The sequence below is a fragment of the Taeniopygia guttata genome, chromosome Z, assembly GCF_048771995.1.
Source record: "Taeniopygia guttata chromosome Z, bTaeGut7.mat, whole genome shotgun sequence".
NCBI lineage: Eukaryota > Metazoa > Chordata > Aves > Passeriformes > Estrildidae > Taeniopygia > Taeniopygia guttata.
Window position 1 is genome coordinate 50,238,113 of NC_133063.1, and position 16,422 is coordinate 50,254,534.

The 16,422-nt window shown below is 40.4% G+C and overlaps 1 protein-coding gene and 1 pseudogene across 5 annotated transcripts in view; both read left to right on the plus strand.

Annotated features, from left to right (window-relative positions):
- EGFLAM (EGF like, fibronectin type III and laminin G domains) overlaps nt 1–16,422 on the plus strand; it is a 79,781-nt gene that overhangs the window by 31,328 nt on the left and 32,031 nt on the right. For all 5 annotated transcript variants that reach the window (XR_012053144.1, XM_072922631.1, XM_072922630.1 and 2 more), the window contains exon 7: nt 5,475–5,641. Coding sequence is in view for 4 of the 5 variants with exons in the window: in XM_072922631.1 (XP_072778732.1) it covers nt 5,475–5,641 (167 nt within the window). In the remaining variant the exon portion in view is untranslated. The remainder of the gene's footprint in view (nt 1–5,474; nt 5,642–16,422) is intronic.
- On the plus strand, nt 11,797–14,784 carry LOC105760847 (small ribosomal subunit protein eS6-like; annotated as a pseudogene).

Genomic DNA, 16,422 nt, shown 5'->3' on the forward strand with positions numbered 1-16,422 from the left:
TGCCTCAGTGTTTACCCTTACAGTGAATGTAAAATTCACCCTTTTAATCCTTTGAGTGAATACTTGATTACAGGTTTTAGTAGAGGATCCTTGAAAAGAAGAAACTTAACTTCTTAAACTGATCTGTCAAAGGTCAAAAAAAAATCGTTCTTAAGGAAACCATGGTAATTAAAAAAAAAAAAATTGTTATTGTTAAACACATGGGAAGAACTTGATTTTCAAAGTATGGGTATTATTTGAGTATTCAATCTCAAAGATACTGATATAGCAAAAAGATATTGATATAGCAGAAAGAATACCCAGACTGAAAACCTACTTGTTCAATGATGCACTTTGTATTTGGGCTGAAAGCCCCCATATTTATTTGGAGGCCATCCAATATTCAGTGCACTGCAAGGCAGGACATGAGGGCTGAAGATACGTATCTCCTTTCTGTAATGTCTGCTGTAGACTACAGTGAAATATCTTAAATATCTATTTTTTAAACACCTTTTTATCAGAGCTTTTTGCTCTCCCTGCATCTCTTCTCTCTCATTTGCTCAGTTGATGGGGAAGCAATTTTCTTGTGTTCTGACTGACTGCACAATGGAACCTGGAGGCTTATGTACACTTCTTCATAGCACCAGGAGCCTGCTAATGGAAGAAGTGGGCACCATCATCTTCATCTGACACACTGAAAGTGCACCCTTGAATGTTTTAGTTCAGCCAGGGAGTGGAAAGCTGCTGTTTAGGTCAAAAGATGCGAGTGATTGAAATTTCAGTGTTTCATTGGCTTTCTTGGGAAAGAATTTGCTAACAGCAAAATGTTTTGATTACACTGTTTAGTTTGAGGTTTAAAGCTAAGTTGAAAGTGCCTTTGTTAATCTTGGGATAATGCTCTCTTAGACTTGGAAGCTTGGTTGTATATTTGGAGTAAGTTCAGTGAGCCATAAGCCCTAATGGCAGCTAAAGGTAAACATTTAACTTTAATCTTCGTTGTCTTTTGCTGCATATAGTTTTAATTACTATAAAATGTATTATCATGAGTTAAAGCTAGTAAATTAAACCAGTGTCAGATTAAAACAAATCAGTTTAAGTAAATTAGAATCGAGTCCTCTTATGTCAAAGAAATACACCAGTATCCTGTGATTTTGCAAGATTAATAACTTTCTAATGCGAATCTGTAATTTTGCTTTGGCACAGCACAAATGTCTGAAAATTACAATATTGTTTAAGTAATTTCCATCTCCTTAGAATTAACTTTATGATTTTTACCATAGGAAAATTATGCTGGGACAAAGCACTCCTCTTAATTGCTCAGCTGTGATACTGGGGAAGTTCAGTGCATTCATGAAAACTCTGTATATTAATTGTTTTGGGATACCAGAGTCTAATCAGATCCAGAGCTAGACTGCATCCTGTCTCTATTCAGGGTTTAAATTTGGTGCTTTATTTAAGCACTTGCCTAAGGGGTTTCCCGTGGGACAAAAGGAAGTAGTTGGTTCACTACAGGCAGTGGAAGGTTGCAGGCAGCTTCAGATATAAGGTGAGCTGAGCTAATTCAGGCTCTACTGTGCTGCTAACTAACAAAGTATGCTAGGGAGATCACAATCCCACCTGTCTAAATGACGAAAGTCCAGAGAGAGACTGTAGGACTCACTCTTCACTGGAGTTCTAAGGGAAAGTGCAATAGGATATGTTAAAATCAAAATATATATGTCTGTGCAACTTTGTAGGCTAAGTGTAAATATTCTATTGATTAACAGTGAGAAGTATTTAATGAAAAATTACATTTTTATGAAAGTCTCTAAAGCAAGACCCCAGACTTAAGCATATGAGCTTAGGTGTTTTTCCTGAAGATGCTATACAAAATTAATTCTTAAAATATCTTGGATATATTCACTCAAATAATCCAAATACTCATATTTTTAATCTGATGAATGCCTACATGATCTTTCAAACTCGGTGATTAACCTAACTGAATTTTTATAGCTATACAGCAGCTGCAGAACCACGAGGGTTTAGCAGCATATGCCCTAAAACAACCAGGTCACTTTATTTTCATCTCATTGGTATGTAGATGAAATCAAAAGCTTTTAATATTAATCTTGGCATGCAAAGGAAATTTTTCAGCATCTTGGTAGTGACATGAAACTTCTGCTGCAATGAACTAGGCAGGTTCTGCTGATAAAACTGGGAGATTTATTAGTATTCAGATGTTAGGGTGGTGCAGATTCAGCATAGTGTTGTGCACAGATTTCTTGATTAGTTTGAAACCTTCCCTCTCCCTCCCAGAAAAATCTGTCCCTGGATCCATTCTCTGCTGAACTGTCTGTCTCTGACATTGCACTGAACCATTGTTTGCTTTTGTTTGCAAAGAACCTGAAATAACAGATCTGACCAGGGAGACACCTCCCAGTGTCTAGGAAAAATACTTTTAATATTGTTTCCCTGATTACTGCACAAAGTGGGTATATCTGTCTCAGTATTCAGCTCACTGCTTGTGAGATTAACTCCTTGAAAAAGGTAACTGATAAAGCAAGAGGAGTGAAAGATACTAGGGAAGAAGTGCTTAACAACATTAGATAGCATAAGAAGAATATCTAACAAGAGAATGAGTTACCAAAATGGTCCACTTTTCCTTTCCTCACAACTAACCTGGCATATCAGTTGATCTATTTTATGCAAAGTGTCACAGTGATGTGAAATAATAAGTTACTAAAAATAATATATTATAGTGCAGTATGTTATACAAGACATTTCTCTATCACAAATGATTATGTATTGTACTTGTCATCATATTTATTATTTGCTGGAATGCTTTCTAAAACCATTTCAAGATGAATTTTCCCTTTGAGATGAGTGTGAATACAGCACAGAAGAACAATCAGAAACGTTAGAAAAATTGGATTGTGTGAGGGGGTGCCTCACACTTAAATAATTTCCAGGTGATTTTAAAAGGAAGTTCATGTGACTATAAAATTGCTGTTTTCTGCATCAGAAAGAATTCCCATCTTGAATTGAATCAGTTCCCAAGTTACAACATAAAGCAATAATCCAAACGTTTTGGGTACATTTGGTATTGAATTCTGCCCTTGGTTTATACCTATCCAGTCCTATTTGCTTTAGCCATATATTTATTATTTTAAAACCACTATGACTTGTGTTAGAGTCTTTCTGCATAGCATTTATGTGTTGGAGTTGCACAGCTGCAATTGTGAGCAGGCAATGTCCATGGAAGTTGTCTGATTTCCCCATTCACAGATACAATATTTGGAACTGGCCTGCAAGGTGTTGTCCCCTGTGCTGGGGAATGCTGCAGGAAAATGGGAAAAATGGTAACAGAATGAGTCCTTCCAGTGTAAAAGTTGACAACACACTGAAATACGACATAAAAAAAAAGGACCGTGTAGACAATTTTCAACAAAATGTTCTCATCTCAGGGAACATGGGAGCTGGCTTGCCCTGGATGCACTCACCAGCTGAATTTTTGTTCCTTTCCCCATCTGTTTGCCATGTTTTCATCTCATACTCTTTTGTTCACACAGGGAGCATTCTGGGGAGGTAGCAAAGGTCAAGTGATAAATCTCCCTCTTTCTTTCAGATGCAGATTGTTACATGTTTGCAGGCATTTCCTTTATTATAAACTTCTGCAGAAGGAAATGTCCGTGTATTTAAAGCCTAACCTGCTGTTTGTGTTATCTCCTAGATCTTTCTAGGGCACAATGCCTCCTTTGGGTCCCTTCATCAAAGGTGTGTTGTTTCCATTTGGGTGGACACACAGGCAAGGTCTGTTGCAAAGAGGCAGCTCTTGAGCTAGTAGGAATTCCTTGGATGGGAATTAGAACCAAAAAAGGATGTGTACAGGAAAATTGAAAACACTACTAAGCAAGCCTTTGGAAGGAGGCAATGTTAACAGCTTTCATTTGGAAAACACTATATATTTTCATTTTGGCTCCAGCATCAAAAGCTCAGAGGGAAACAATGGAAGGGTAGCCAAAATAAATGCTCTTCTGTCCACCAGGAAATGGTGGTGAAGGGTGACTTAAGATGGTCTGTTTAGGTATCATTACATCTTGTGAGTTTTTCTGATTTTGTTTTTATTTTTAGCAAAATAATGAGATACTCGTATCCTGTGGGCCACTGTGCACTTGAGACAGGGAGCTGGGAACTTCTGCTTTGCCACTGCATTTGCCATGCTGGCACAAAGCAATGGACTTCAGTGATCAGTAGATCTTGTATTGACCACTAAAAGAAAACATACATTAACTTTGGCATTTCCTTCCAGCTGAACATAAACAAATACAAAATGCCTGCCTTGTACTATAAATTTTAACTTGAAGACTGTTGGAAACATTTGCAGCTAGTCCTGTGTAAACACTGGTAGATTCAGGGTGCACTTGGAGGTTATTTCCTGTAATAAATATTGCAGTAGCACTAGAATAATTTCTCTGAAAGCTATTTCTGTTCTTATTTTACTTTAATAAACTTTAATTTTAATATTTTGGGTGGCCTAGAATGAATGTTTACATTATTGTGTTGTGTTTTTTAGCTTCTTATTTTGTTCTCTCTTTGATAAGAAGAGGCCACTTTTGTAGAGAGTGGAAATGGTGTCAAAGCATCAGAATACTCTCTCAGAGTACTTGAAGTCACCCACCCCTTTACAATGTGCCTGTATAAATGAACTTAAAACACTTGATAACAAACTGCCATGTGAATAGTCACACTGGTTTCACTTGAAATATAATGGCACTTAGAGAAGTTACTTACTGGCAGTTGGCTTCCAGTATGAATCAGGAGTTAACCAGGGATTGTCCAAAAGCAGCTATTGGAATCTTGTTACAAAATCCAGGTATATAGGCTATGTTCTCTGCATTATTGTTCTGTGGGTTTTGTGGGTTGTCTGTGTTTGTGTTTTTTTCTTTTTTTTGGTGTTTTTTTTTTGGTCTGTTTTTCTGAAGAGAAGACTTCGGCTCTGTATGTTCCTATCTGAGTGGATTAACCTGATTACCTCGGAGATCAAATGTTGGATTCTCATCTTGCTAATGCTTGTATATGTTTGAAGGGACCTACTGGCATTAGAACACAAACTCTTAGAAATAAATCAAGATCTTTCCCTCTATTGCCATCTATTTATTGCCTTATACAGCCACATAGGGAGGTCGGAACTGAGGGTAATAGACTCCTACTTGAAAACTCTAAATCCAAAATCCACAAAACAGATAAACTTAACTGGATTTGTCAGTCGGTTCTTGGTTTTATAAGCAAAATCTGAGTTATTGCGCTTGTATGATTATAAAGTTTTGACATCACAGGCTTCACAGCTTGGTAATGGTGGGTTGCACAGTGTGATCCTTTAAGAATGAAGGGGTTCAGTGATGATTTAGTACACTTCTGACTCATTTATTAGTGTATTCCCTAGAAAAGTATAAACACAGCTAATTTTTACAGCCAGCTTTAATTATTCAAGATCTGGTCTTTGTTTGATCCTCAAGGCCAGACCTTGACAGCAACTGGACGGTAATAAGAGAGCACATCCAGATGGAGTCCATGGTTCTCAAAGGACTTCTCCCAAACACAAGGTATCAATTTGCCATCCGAGCAGAAAACTCCTTTGGATCCAGCCCTGCCAGTGCACCGAGCGATGTCATCCGCACATTCAGTGAGTACAACCACCTTTCTGTTATTAAAGCTAAATAAAAATGAAGTATATCTGTAAATAAACTGTATCTGGGGTATCTGTGGAAGCCTGCTGGTGGAAAAAGTTGCTTTCCAGGCACAATCACCTCCATTCTGACACTTCTCAGTCCTGTCTGAGGAGCTTGTAGCAAGCACCCTGTGAAAGTCAAGCCATGAGCAAAGATCTGAAAAGACTTAGGCAGCATCACTCTCATGCCATTTCTTTGCTCTGGAGGTCATTGACAGGTATTTTTGGATTGCTACTTTCTGAACTTTGTGCTGGCTTCATGAGTACAAATAAGTGAATATCATGGGGAGAAATGAGAGAGACAAAGTCTATTGTTAATTTTTTCTGTTCTTTGAAGCTGAACCTTATATATAACATTTATAATTTCAACGACTCAGACCAAATCAAACTTGTACAGTTTTCTGAGGAGTAAGACACTTAACCATTAAGCATTGTCATGAAAATAATGACATAAGGAAATAAGCACCCCTTTCTTGGTGGTGATATTAGATATTAGATATATATTAGATGAACCTGCCGTCATACCAATTTGTTAACTATTATATTTACATTTGTGTAGCAATATAGGCCATGCACACTGCAGTAAGTGTTGGTCCAGTTGCTGCTGGGCTTCCTCAGGATGCAATCCTCTGCCAGTACCAGTGTCTCTGTAGGTTGACTTTAAGGGGCTGTTGCTCCTCATCACACCCAAATTCATAGCTTGCATGTGAGAATCCCAACCAAGCCAACACAGAGCATATTGGGAATTGCACAAATCACATCTTCTAACAGCAAAAAAGCCAATGTCACAAAGAGAAGCAATGGAGGAAACAGAGGCAAAGCCAGCAAGGTATGGGGACTAACTGAGCTAAATCATTAATGTCTCAAACTTTTTCTATAAAAATGTGTATCAGTACTTTTAAGTGCCTTTTATTTTTATTTTCTCACTCTCTCAATTGCAAACTACCTCCAATTAGCTAGTGAAAGTGAGCAGCAAATATTCAGGTAGGACTGTGATCTCTGCAAGAAGAGTTTGCATGCTGCAAAAACAAACAATATACTTAGTGATCCACCAATTTGACCTGATAAAGATTTCTTTTTAAACTGTGTCTCTGTTGTGGAATCCCTTTTTTCATTGAGTCTCATATGGCAGGTTTTTTTTTTTATTGAGTCTTATATGGCAGTTTTTAGTTTTCCTTTTGTCCCTGTCATAAATTCAGTCACTTGAACAGTTTGCATGTAGTTTGCCATGGCTGCTGAGCTCATAGTTTAACTTCTGAAGTAAATGTTTGTGAAAACTTTGTGTAGTGTACTCTGGAGTTCCTTGGCCCATGGAATTCTCCAGGGTCAACTCCTACTGCCTCAGGCACATATGTGCTCTTTGGTTTATCTTTGGATGTTAGCAGCTGCATCCTTTGGTCAGAAAAAGGTAAAGTGTTTAGCTCTATTAATAAGGGTAGAATCATCTTCATGCTGAGTCTATTACTGCAGTACTCCAGGGAAGGCACTTTGCCTTGGAAACTGCTTGTTCCACAGAGGCCTGCCAAGATGTCTCTAGATCGTGGGTTTCTGTCATTAGAGCTTGGAATCAAATTCACATCTGGTGTGGATAAGCATTGATTTGTAGAGGGGTTCATAAGGGACATTAGCTTGGTTCTCTATGCCTGGATCAGACCTGAAAATTCATTATATTATGCATTTTGCACTGGTCTTTGATTTGGCTTAAAAAGTCTGTGCTGGCCCAGGGTAGGCACGTCAGTGCTGCAGTGACTGAGAGGTTGGTTTCCCCACTCCAAGGGCCTGGCAGTGCTTGGCAGAGACCCTCATGACCAGGCAGAGCTCCTGCAGGCCAGGGCATGTCATGTCTGTGATGTGCTCCAGCCCTGCTCCAGATTTGTACTTGGGGCTACTTTGGGACTCTAGACCCTTTGACAAATGTAATTGTTCTTTTGTCGGTGTGCTACTTGAAAATAGGCTTAAAAACTACATATAGCCACTATGCATGAAAACCTGCATTATCTTGTGGATACCTGCCATCACAACAAGCAGATTTGTTCAGAGCAAGGAGTGTTGCTTGAAAGTGTCAGGGATGCATGCCTTTAGAAATAAATTATTTGGTTTTCTGAAGGGAGGACTGTAGCTGAGTTGATAGTCTAGCTGATAGCAGCTCTCACTTGTCTCTACTTTTGATGTCTGTGTAGGAGACTGACTTGATGTTAACCAGATACACAAGTACTCAGCGTATTAGTAGAAAAGCTAAACTTTTATTGGGAGAATTCATTAAAGCTGTGCATAGCCTGAACATTTCTTTTTCCCCAAAACATTAAAAACCTCTGAAGAATGATTAAATGGACAAGTTTCAGAAAAAAACCCAGGAATTAACCGCCCCCCCCCCCCCCCCCAAACTACACACTGTTCTCAAATGCATCAAATTAAAATTCAATCCTAATTCATATTATATATCTGAACGTACCCTCCTGCTTCTAGCAGCCAGAAAGCATGGAATCTTGGTCCAGTTAATCACTCACTTCAGTTGCTCAGGTGTTAATGTTCAGCAGATTTGAGGTCCTCAAAGTTTTGTGTTTTTCGTGGGTCACTGCAGGAGGGCATGTGCTCTTCACAGACACCTGATAATCCCCTGGGCCTGGCTCAGGTGGTACCAGTTGCTTGACTGTCTCAAAGAGCCAGCGAGTGACTCTTAGTCATCTGCATTTTTGAAAAGGTGCCAGACAGCTGGCATCTCTGAAACTGAAGCACCTTTTTTCTTCAGAGTGCACATCATAAGAATTACTACCTTCATTATTACTGTGGTTCCTCCTTCCACCTATGCAGTGAAACATGCTATATGCTACAGAATGTTTGATGCTATCTTCTGCCTGCCTATTCTTCAGAAATTCCTGAAATATCTTAGAAAACTGCCAGAAGTTATGTCTGACTCCTTTGCATTACATTTAGCTCACATGGTGCTGGCACTAAGGTCCTTAGTGTTTTTGGATTTCAAAAATTTGCAATATTACACTTGTATATGGTGGATTTTTTTATTCACGACTTGACATAAGTAGTGCTTTTCTGATGTTTATTTTAATTGATTAACAAATTCCCAACATTACCTCAAATGCAGAGGACCTTCAGGGTCCATGATGTCTTACTCAGGTTGTCTTGCAGCTCTTGTAGGCAGGATGAAGCAGAGATGAGTCAATGCTACTTGGGGATGTTTTCTGTTGTGGTTTATCTCGTTCTCACAAGTAGTTCACTCCTTTTGTTTTTAAAATGGAGGTGGATTTGCACTACTCCTGACTGTGTTGTTTCAGGTCAGCATAGGAAAACCTTTGCTCCCCTAAAGGGATGTTAACAGTATCACCTAATGTGACAGACCTCCCAAGGTCCTTGAAAATAGAACATGCGGCCTTGATTATAAGCAGTTACCCCCTTACTTCTAAAATATGCATGTATTGTTAATTGCTCCATTTTCACGGAGTATAGAGAGGGCATATTTCCCCAAGGGTTCTCATTTATTTGTGATTTGGTTTTATTAATTTTTTGCTAGAGGGAAATGATGTAATAATTCAATTTTTTGTTGCCTTTCTTAATTACAGTTGCACATTGTGGGTATTTCACCTACATGGTTGTTGGGATTTTGTTCTATAAAATCTTTCAAAATGTCATGGACAATTCACTGGAAAATAAGAGATTGCACATTCTCAGTTTAGAAGCAACAAAATAAACTGTCTCAAAGAATAAAACAAACAAAAAAAAAAAAGTCGTCACCTGCATTGCTTAAATACCCTTCATCTCCTCGGGAAACAGATGGGGTTTGCACTGTGCCTGCAAGGTCACCAGCCTTGGGCTTTACCAAACCAACAGAGGAAGTGTCTTCTGTTAAAAATACCCTCCTACTTGTCTCCACAATAAAAGTGACAGAAGTGACTGCTTAAGCAGGGCACATCCCTTCCTCTGGTCCTGGCTGTCACCGCCAGGATCGCACAGAGCAGGGTATTGCCACAGATGCTTATATATTCTGCATGGAGCTTGAATGTGTCAGCTGAAGCTCAGGCACAAAAAAAAGGGGCAGCCTCTGGGGCCCAAACCTTTATTTAAATGCTGGTGATGTGTCCTGGAGATAGTAAATGGAGAAGGTTTTCCACAGAACTGTTTCCCACACACCTCCAGAGAATTTACAAAAGCAGTGTTGGTAGTTGTAGGGACAGTGACAAAAGGCAAGAGACAGGCCAAGTGACATGCAGAGTCACACTTTGAGTCATTGGAAAGCATAAGACATGTTTGAAAATGTTCCCGATGTATTTTGGATTAATAAACCCCTCCTGTGGAGGGTTCTGGATGAAGCCAGTCAGTCTGTTAACATTTCAGTTCAATCTGGCTGTGTGACAGTGCCCCCTGTTCCACCTCCTACACTCTCTCATGTCTCTTCATTAGAAGGATGATGGCAACCTAATCAGCAATACAAATGTTTTTGCGGCTTTATATTTGTTTTGAGAAGGATTTCCTTAGTATAACTTAATCCCTAATTATTTGGAAAGAAGCTGTCTAAAGTTCATGACCCCCAGAAGTTCTTAAATTATTTGTACAACAGGATTATAGGACCTGGTAGAAGGTCTTATACAGACTTCATCTCCTTGTACACTGGAACACTGATTTAATTAAATATAGCCTGCTTATAATCTCTGCTGTCATAGTTTTGGTATTTGCAGTGTACCACTTTGCTTAATTGTCCCTGATTTACCACCCATTACAAGATGAGCTCTCCAGGAAGGCAGCACAGTGCAGTTAAGAGATGGGCTGATGTTGTGGTTTATCTACAAAAAACCCTGTTAATTTCTCTGCATCCTGATTTGTAGTTCTATTGCATCACATCACATGTGGCTATCATGTTATGTCCAGTGAACAAAGACCAAATGTAGGGAAGAACAAGGCAGCTGAGAAGCCAGTGGTATGATACCTCATCAGTCATGTACTCACCTGCATAAGTTCAGACATGGTCAGGAGTCCATCCAGCAGCTGCATTGCTCCCAAGTGGATTACATCTTACCAAAGCTGCTCACAGATCAGCAGGTAGAGCAATGTAGCATGTGCTGGCTGAAATGCAGACAGCTAGAGTCATGAAGGGGAAAAATTGGAGAGTTGGAGACCTGTAGATATTAGGACATCTTCTGAAGTCACACTTATTCTGGTAACACCAAACTTACATAGCGAGTGTCTTTGAAGGAGGGCCTCAAAGCTGTCTTTCTACCAGACACAATAAGCCAAACCTTCTTTGTTCTCTCCAGGCTCTAAATGTTGTACCAGTTCAATAACGTGAAAGGAACCATTGTCCAGTTTTAAAATAGTGGGTACATTTGGTCTCTTGAGGTCTTCTGTTGGAAAAGCATGGAACATTTTGATATGCTGGATGAAACTGCCAGTCTCTCCTAAGATACCATGTTTCATTGCATGCTGGCAATTATTAATGTACTTTAGTAATAACCACTCAAATCAGGAGAGTTAAATTTCTGTGAAACTGGCATGACATTATAATCATACCCATACATGCACATGTGTTTATCTGAATATAAATTTGAGATCTAATGTTTTCCTGTGTATAGATTCTTCATTTTCTGCATTGCTTCACTCCTGCCATCCTTATCAAATTTACATCCCATTAAGCCAATAGAATGTTTGATTGGAAAGAGAAAAAAAATATGACAGCATTTTGACCATAACAGATGTTTATTTTGTAGCTTATGAGTTCTAAGTTAGAAAATGGAGTTTGTGTATTACAGCTTGTTTGAGTACAGATTAGATTGTTTCCCTTGACAGATCATTGTGAGTTTTCCTTTGTTTATTCCCAAATTATCTTTATGGCTTCCATTGCTCCTAGGCAAATTATACTTTTATTCATTGAAAGAACAAAATTAGCTCTTACTTTCAGACACATAATATTAAGGCAATAAGCAATATTGGAAATGATACAACTTCTAAAATTTTTAACTAACTTCATTTAGGGGTTTTCTTCATCTTTGCCCTGGGGGAAAGGGAATGGAAGTTTCTTTTTAAGAGACTGTTCCCTGGGCAAGCCCTGATGAGCTTGACATCTCAATGGACTGGGAGCTGCCAGAGGATGCACGAGGAATAAGCGTCAACATAACAATACCATCAATGCCTGATCTTCCTCCCTGGTGTGTCAGAGACATCTGGTCTAAGAAAAGATCATAAGAGAACCAAGAATGAGGTCCTAATTTGCATCAAAGGCAAAGGGATCAGTAACCAATAGGAAACCAAATACTAAGAACTGTGTAACTTAGGACCAATGAACGAATGGATTTCTCTGGGTTTTGACTGTATAAGTATGTGAAAAATCTAGTAAAGAGCCATGTGTGATGGAATGATTTTCTCTGCACAACCCAGGCAATGTGTGGATGAAATTATTTCTGTTACATATCCTGGCCAGAATAAAATAATGCCGTAATTCTCTAATATTTAAAAAATGTTGTTGGAGAACTTTTGTTTTTCCCACAGTTTTGGGGACAGTAGCACTGACCTGATTTAAAAGCAACGGTGTTCAGGGAGCTGAAAATTGCTGCAAATGCTGGGAGCTGAGTTAGTGCTGTCCCTTCCCATGGCATTGGGGTGTGAGCAGGATGAAGCTGAACATCTCTTTCCCAGCCATTGGCTGCCAGAAGCCATTGAAGTGGATAATGGGTGCAAGCTAAGAACATTTTATGAGAAACAAATGGCCACAGAGGTTCTGGGTGATTTCTTTGGTGAGGAATGGAAGGGATATTGGCCTGCTCTTTTTTAAGGCATTAGCATATGATGGAGCAGAGCTGATGGTGATGATACCACACCCTTCAACTGAATTATCTAAGTTACAAAAGACGGAGACTCTTCTGAAAATTTTACTGATGTTGGGAAATGAAATAAAGCTTTCTGAAGAAAAAGCACATGGCGAGAGCTGTATCTTTTAATCAGAAGCATACTGTTGCATGAGAAGTTTGGACTTGTTGGGGAGGGGGAACTGATCCCTCTACCTACTCCAGTGTGTGATAAAAATATAGGGAGTGTGGGAGACATGGTGAGCTTCCAAACAATGCCTGAGAGGGAACTGATACCCCGTTGTCTTTTTCCCAGACTATTGTTACTCATTCCAAAATTTAAAGATCACTACTGAGACAAAAAAACTCTCAGAACCACCCCCAGAAGGCGAGCTAGGAGTGGAGGCCAAATTGGAATATCCCAAAATGTTCACTAAAAGTGCATGGAAATGTAGTTTCCCTGTATTTTCAATGAAAATTTGTGAACAGTATTCAGTGTGCTCTGGTGGCCAAGAAGGCCAATGGCATCCTGGCCAGTATGAGGAATAGTGTGGCCAGCAGGAGCAGGGCAGTGATTGTCCCCAGTACACGGCACTGGTGAGGCCACACCTTGAGTGCTGTATCGAGTTCTGGGCCCTTCAACTTATGAAGGCTGTTGAGATTCTCAAATGTGTCCAGAGGGGGGCAACGAGGCTTGGAACACAAGCCCTATGAAGAATGGCTGAGTGATCGGGGTTGTTTAGCTTGGAATGAAGGTGGCTCAGTGGAGACCTTATCACGCTCTACAACTACCAAAAAAGAGATTTTTGTCAGCAGCGGGTGAGTCTCTTCTTGTAGTGATCACTGACAGAATAACAGGATACAATCTTATGCTGCACCAGGGGAGGTTAGGCTAGACATTAGGAAGAAATTCTTCACTTTAAGAGTGATTGGACACTAGAATCATCTGCCCAGGGAGGTGGTGGAGTCACCATCCCTGGACATGTTTAAAAAGACTGAATGTGGCACACTGACATAGTTTAGTTGATAAGGTGGTGTTAGGCCGTGGGTGGGACTTGATGATCTCAAGGGTCTTTTCCAACCTAGTTAATTCTGTGATGCTGTGATTCAGTGAGCTGAAAATTGCTGTGAATGCCGAGAGCTGAATTGGTGCTGCTCCTTCCAGCAGTGTCAAGGTGTGAGCACAATGAAGCTGACCATCTCTTTCCCAGCCCTGACTGACAAATGCTCATTGAAGTGGACAATAGGTGCAAGCTCAGAACATTTAATGAGAAATGAATGGCCACAGAGCCATTCTGATTCCCTTGGTGAGGAGTGGGAGGGATATGTTTTCTGGATCAGTGATGACAAAGATTTCCCCATGAAGCAAGGTGCCCTGCCTCAGAGATGTGTCTGCCCTATGCTCAGCAAGGAGCATTCCTGCTATCACCCCAGAAGAACTGGAGAGAGAAAGTGCAAATCCGTTCATGGTTGCATTGTTGATCCAAACTTGAATGTCCTGAACTCAGTCATAGTGAAAAAGAGTGAAAAGGGCATTCTGGGGCTGACTGACACAACCCTGTCATCTTGGTCCCAAGAAAACCATCAGAATGCCCAAGCTGTTCTACCTGTCTAAGAAGGATGACATTTGCCAGTATGTTGTGAGAAAGCCTCTGAACAAGGCAGGCAAGAAACCCAGAACCAAGGCTCCTAAAATCCAGTGACTAGGGACTACTCAAATGCTGCACCATAAGCATAGGCATATAGATCTGAAGAAGCAGTGCACTCAAAAGAATAAGGAAGAAGCAGCAGAATACAAAACTCTTGGCCAAGAGAATGAAGGAAGCCAATGAGAAATGCTGGGATCAGATTGTGAACTGAAGCTGGCTTCCTTCGTTGAGAGCTTCTACATCTCAATCAAGGCAGAACTAAGGACATTGTATGTGACACTAAAAATATATTGTACATGATATTACCAGTAAATTCCTTTTGTGGTGAGCTTTAAATAAAACCCCCAACATTAAAATCAAAATAAAATAATCACAACTCAGAAAAAAAAAAGAACAATTTCCATAAAATTCCCTTCTTGATCCTTCACCATAATCAGAAGAAAAATTCCCCATGATCATTCTACTCCATAACACTTAACACTTGTCATTACTTATTTTGCCTATTACTTCTCCCAGTTACTGTCCTTATCTCAAAATCTTCATGACTGCCCATGTTCTCCAGTAAGAAGACTGGGTTAACCTGGGCCAGATGCCAGGCCCCCACCAAAGCCACTCTCTTTCTCCTCTCCACAGCTGGACAGAGGAGAAAAAATTTAATGAACAATTCATGTGTTGAACCAAGGACCTATAGGGAACACACATCAAATATCATCCATCACAGGCAAAACAGGCTCCACTCAGAGATAATAAGGGAAATTTTACTAACAAAATCAGAGCAGAATACTGAGACGTAAAAGAAGCCCTTACAAGGGCGGTTGTGGTCAGTTCATCACCTGGGCTTCTCTTGCTGCTGAGGGAGAGGAGGAGTCATTCCCCTGCTGCACCGTGGGGTCCTTCCCACTGGAGACAGTTCTCCATGAACATCTCCAGCATGGCTCCATCTCATGGACAGCAGCCCCCTGAAAATTACTGCAGTGTGAGTCCATCCCATGGGCAACAGCAGCCCTCAAACACTGCAGCAGTGGGTCACTCTTCTGTGGGGTGCAGTCCTTCAGGAACTTCAGACTGCTCCAGCCTGGGAGCAGGGCCCTCTTCCCACAGGTCTCCCACAGGCTCGCAGGCTCCCTCAGGCACCCACCTGCTCTGGTGTGGCTCCTGCAGGGGCTGCAGGTGGATCTCTGCTCCTCCTGCCCCTCCCTGTGCTGCAGGGGCAGAGCTGCCTCACCAAGGGCTGCACCAGGGGCTGCACTGGCTCCTGGAGCAGCTGCTGCCCCATCTCCTTCGCTGACTCTGTGTCTGCTTGTTGCTCTCCTCGCATGTTCTCACCTCCTTCTCCTCTATTTCAGGAATTAAAACTGTGCCACAAACCTTGTTTTTATGTTTTTCTTAAATATGTTGTCACAGAGGCATTACCCTCATTTCTAATTGGCCTGGCATGTCCATCCTTGGAGCCACCAGGGATTGGCTTTGCTGGATATGGAAGAAGTTTCTAGCAGCTTCTGACAGCAGCCACCCCTGTAACCTCACCCTGCTACAAAAAGTAGGCAATCCAACTGCAAATCATATTTGTAGTGCATATATATGTGGTTTTACACTCTGAAACTCTTTGGTAGAATGGCATGTCTTAGAGAATCACTGTTTACCAAGGAAGGGGATTCTGATGCTATGATGGGCAGCTTGCAGATGATCATTGTAGGTTCCTTCCAATGGAATAATTTTCTACTCTACTCTGCTTTGCTGTACTGTACTCTACTCTACTCTGCTATACTCTGCTGTGCTCTACTCTTCTCTGCTTTAGTCTCCCTAGCTTCCTACCTGGAGTAAAATTATTATGGATGATGATTACCCTGAATGACTATAAAATTGAGTACTAGGAGTAAGATGGTTTTTTTTACATTTTGATTTCAGCATGGTGAAATTAATTCCAGTTTTTGTAGGACTGGGACCAGTTCATAAATGTGCAGTCTGATTCCCTAACAGTAATCCTTTGCCTGTGTGTTCACAGTCAGATCTGGATGTAGTTTGTCCTGTTTGCCTCATCTTGTTACCAGTCACAGAGTGGAGCTCTCTGCTTAGCTCATTTTGTAGAACTCAGTGCTGAATACTTCTGTTTAATGTACAGATAAATTGTATTATTTACAGATGACTAGATGTACATGTTAGAGTGGAAAGACTTGCACACATTCTGTCCCAGTCCAGCATGCTTTCTTGGTTGCAAGTGTGTACACCTCATTATTTCTACTCGTTTGTTTCTAATTTTTCTGTATGCTTATGTATTGTGCAAAGCCCATTGATAAGT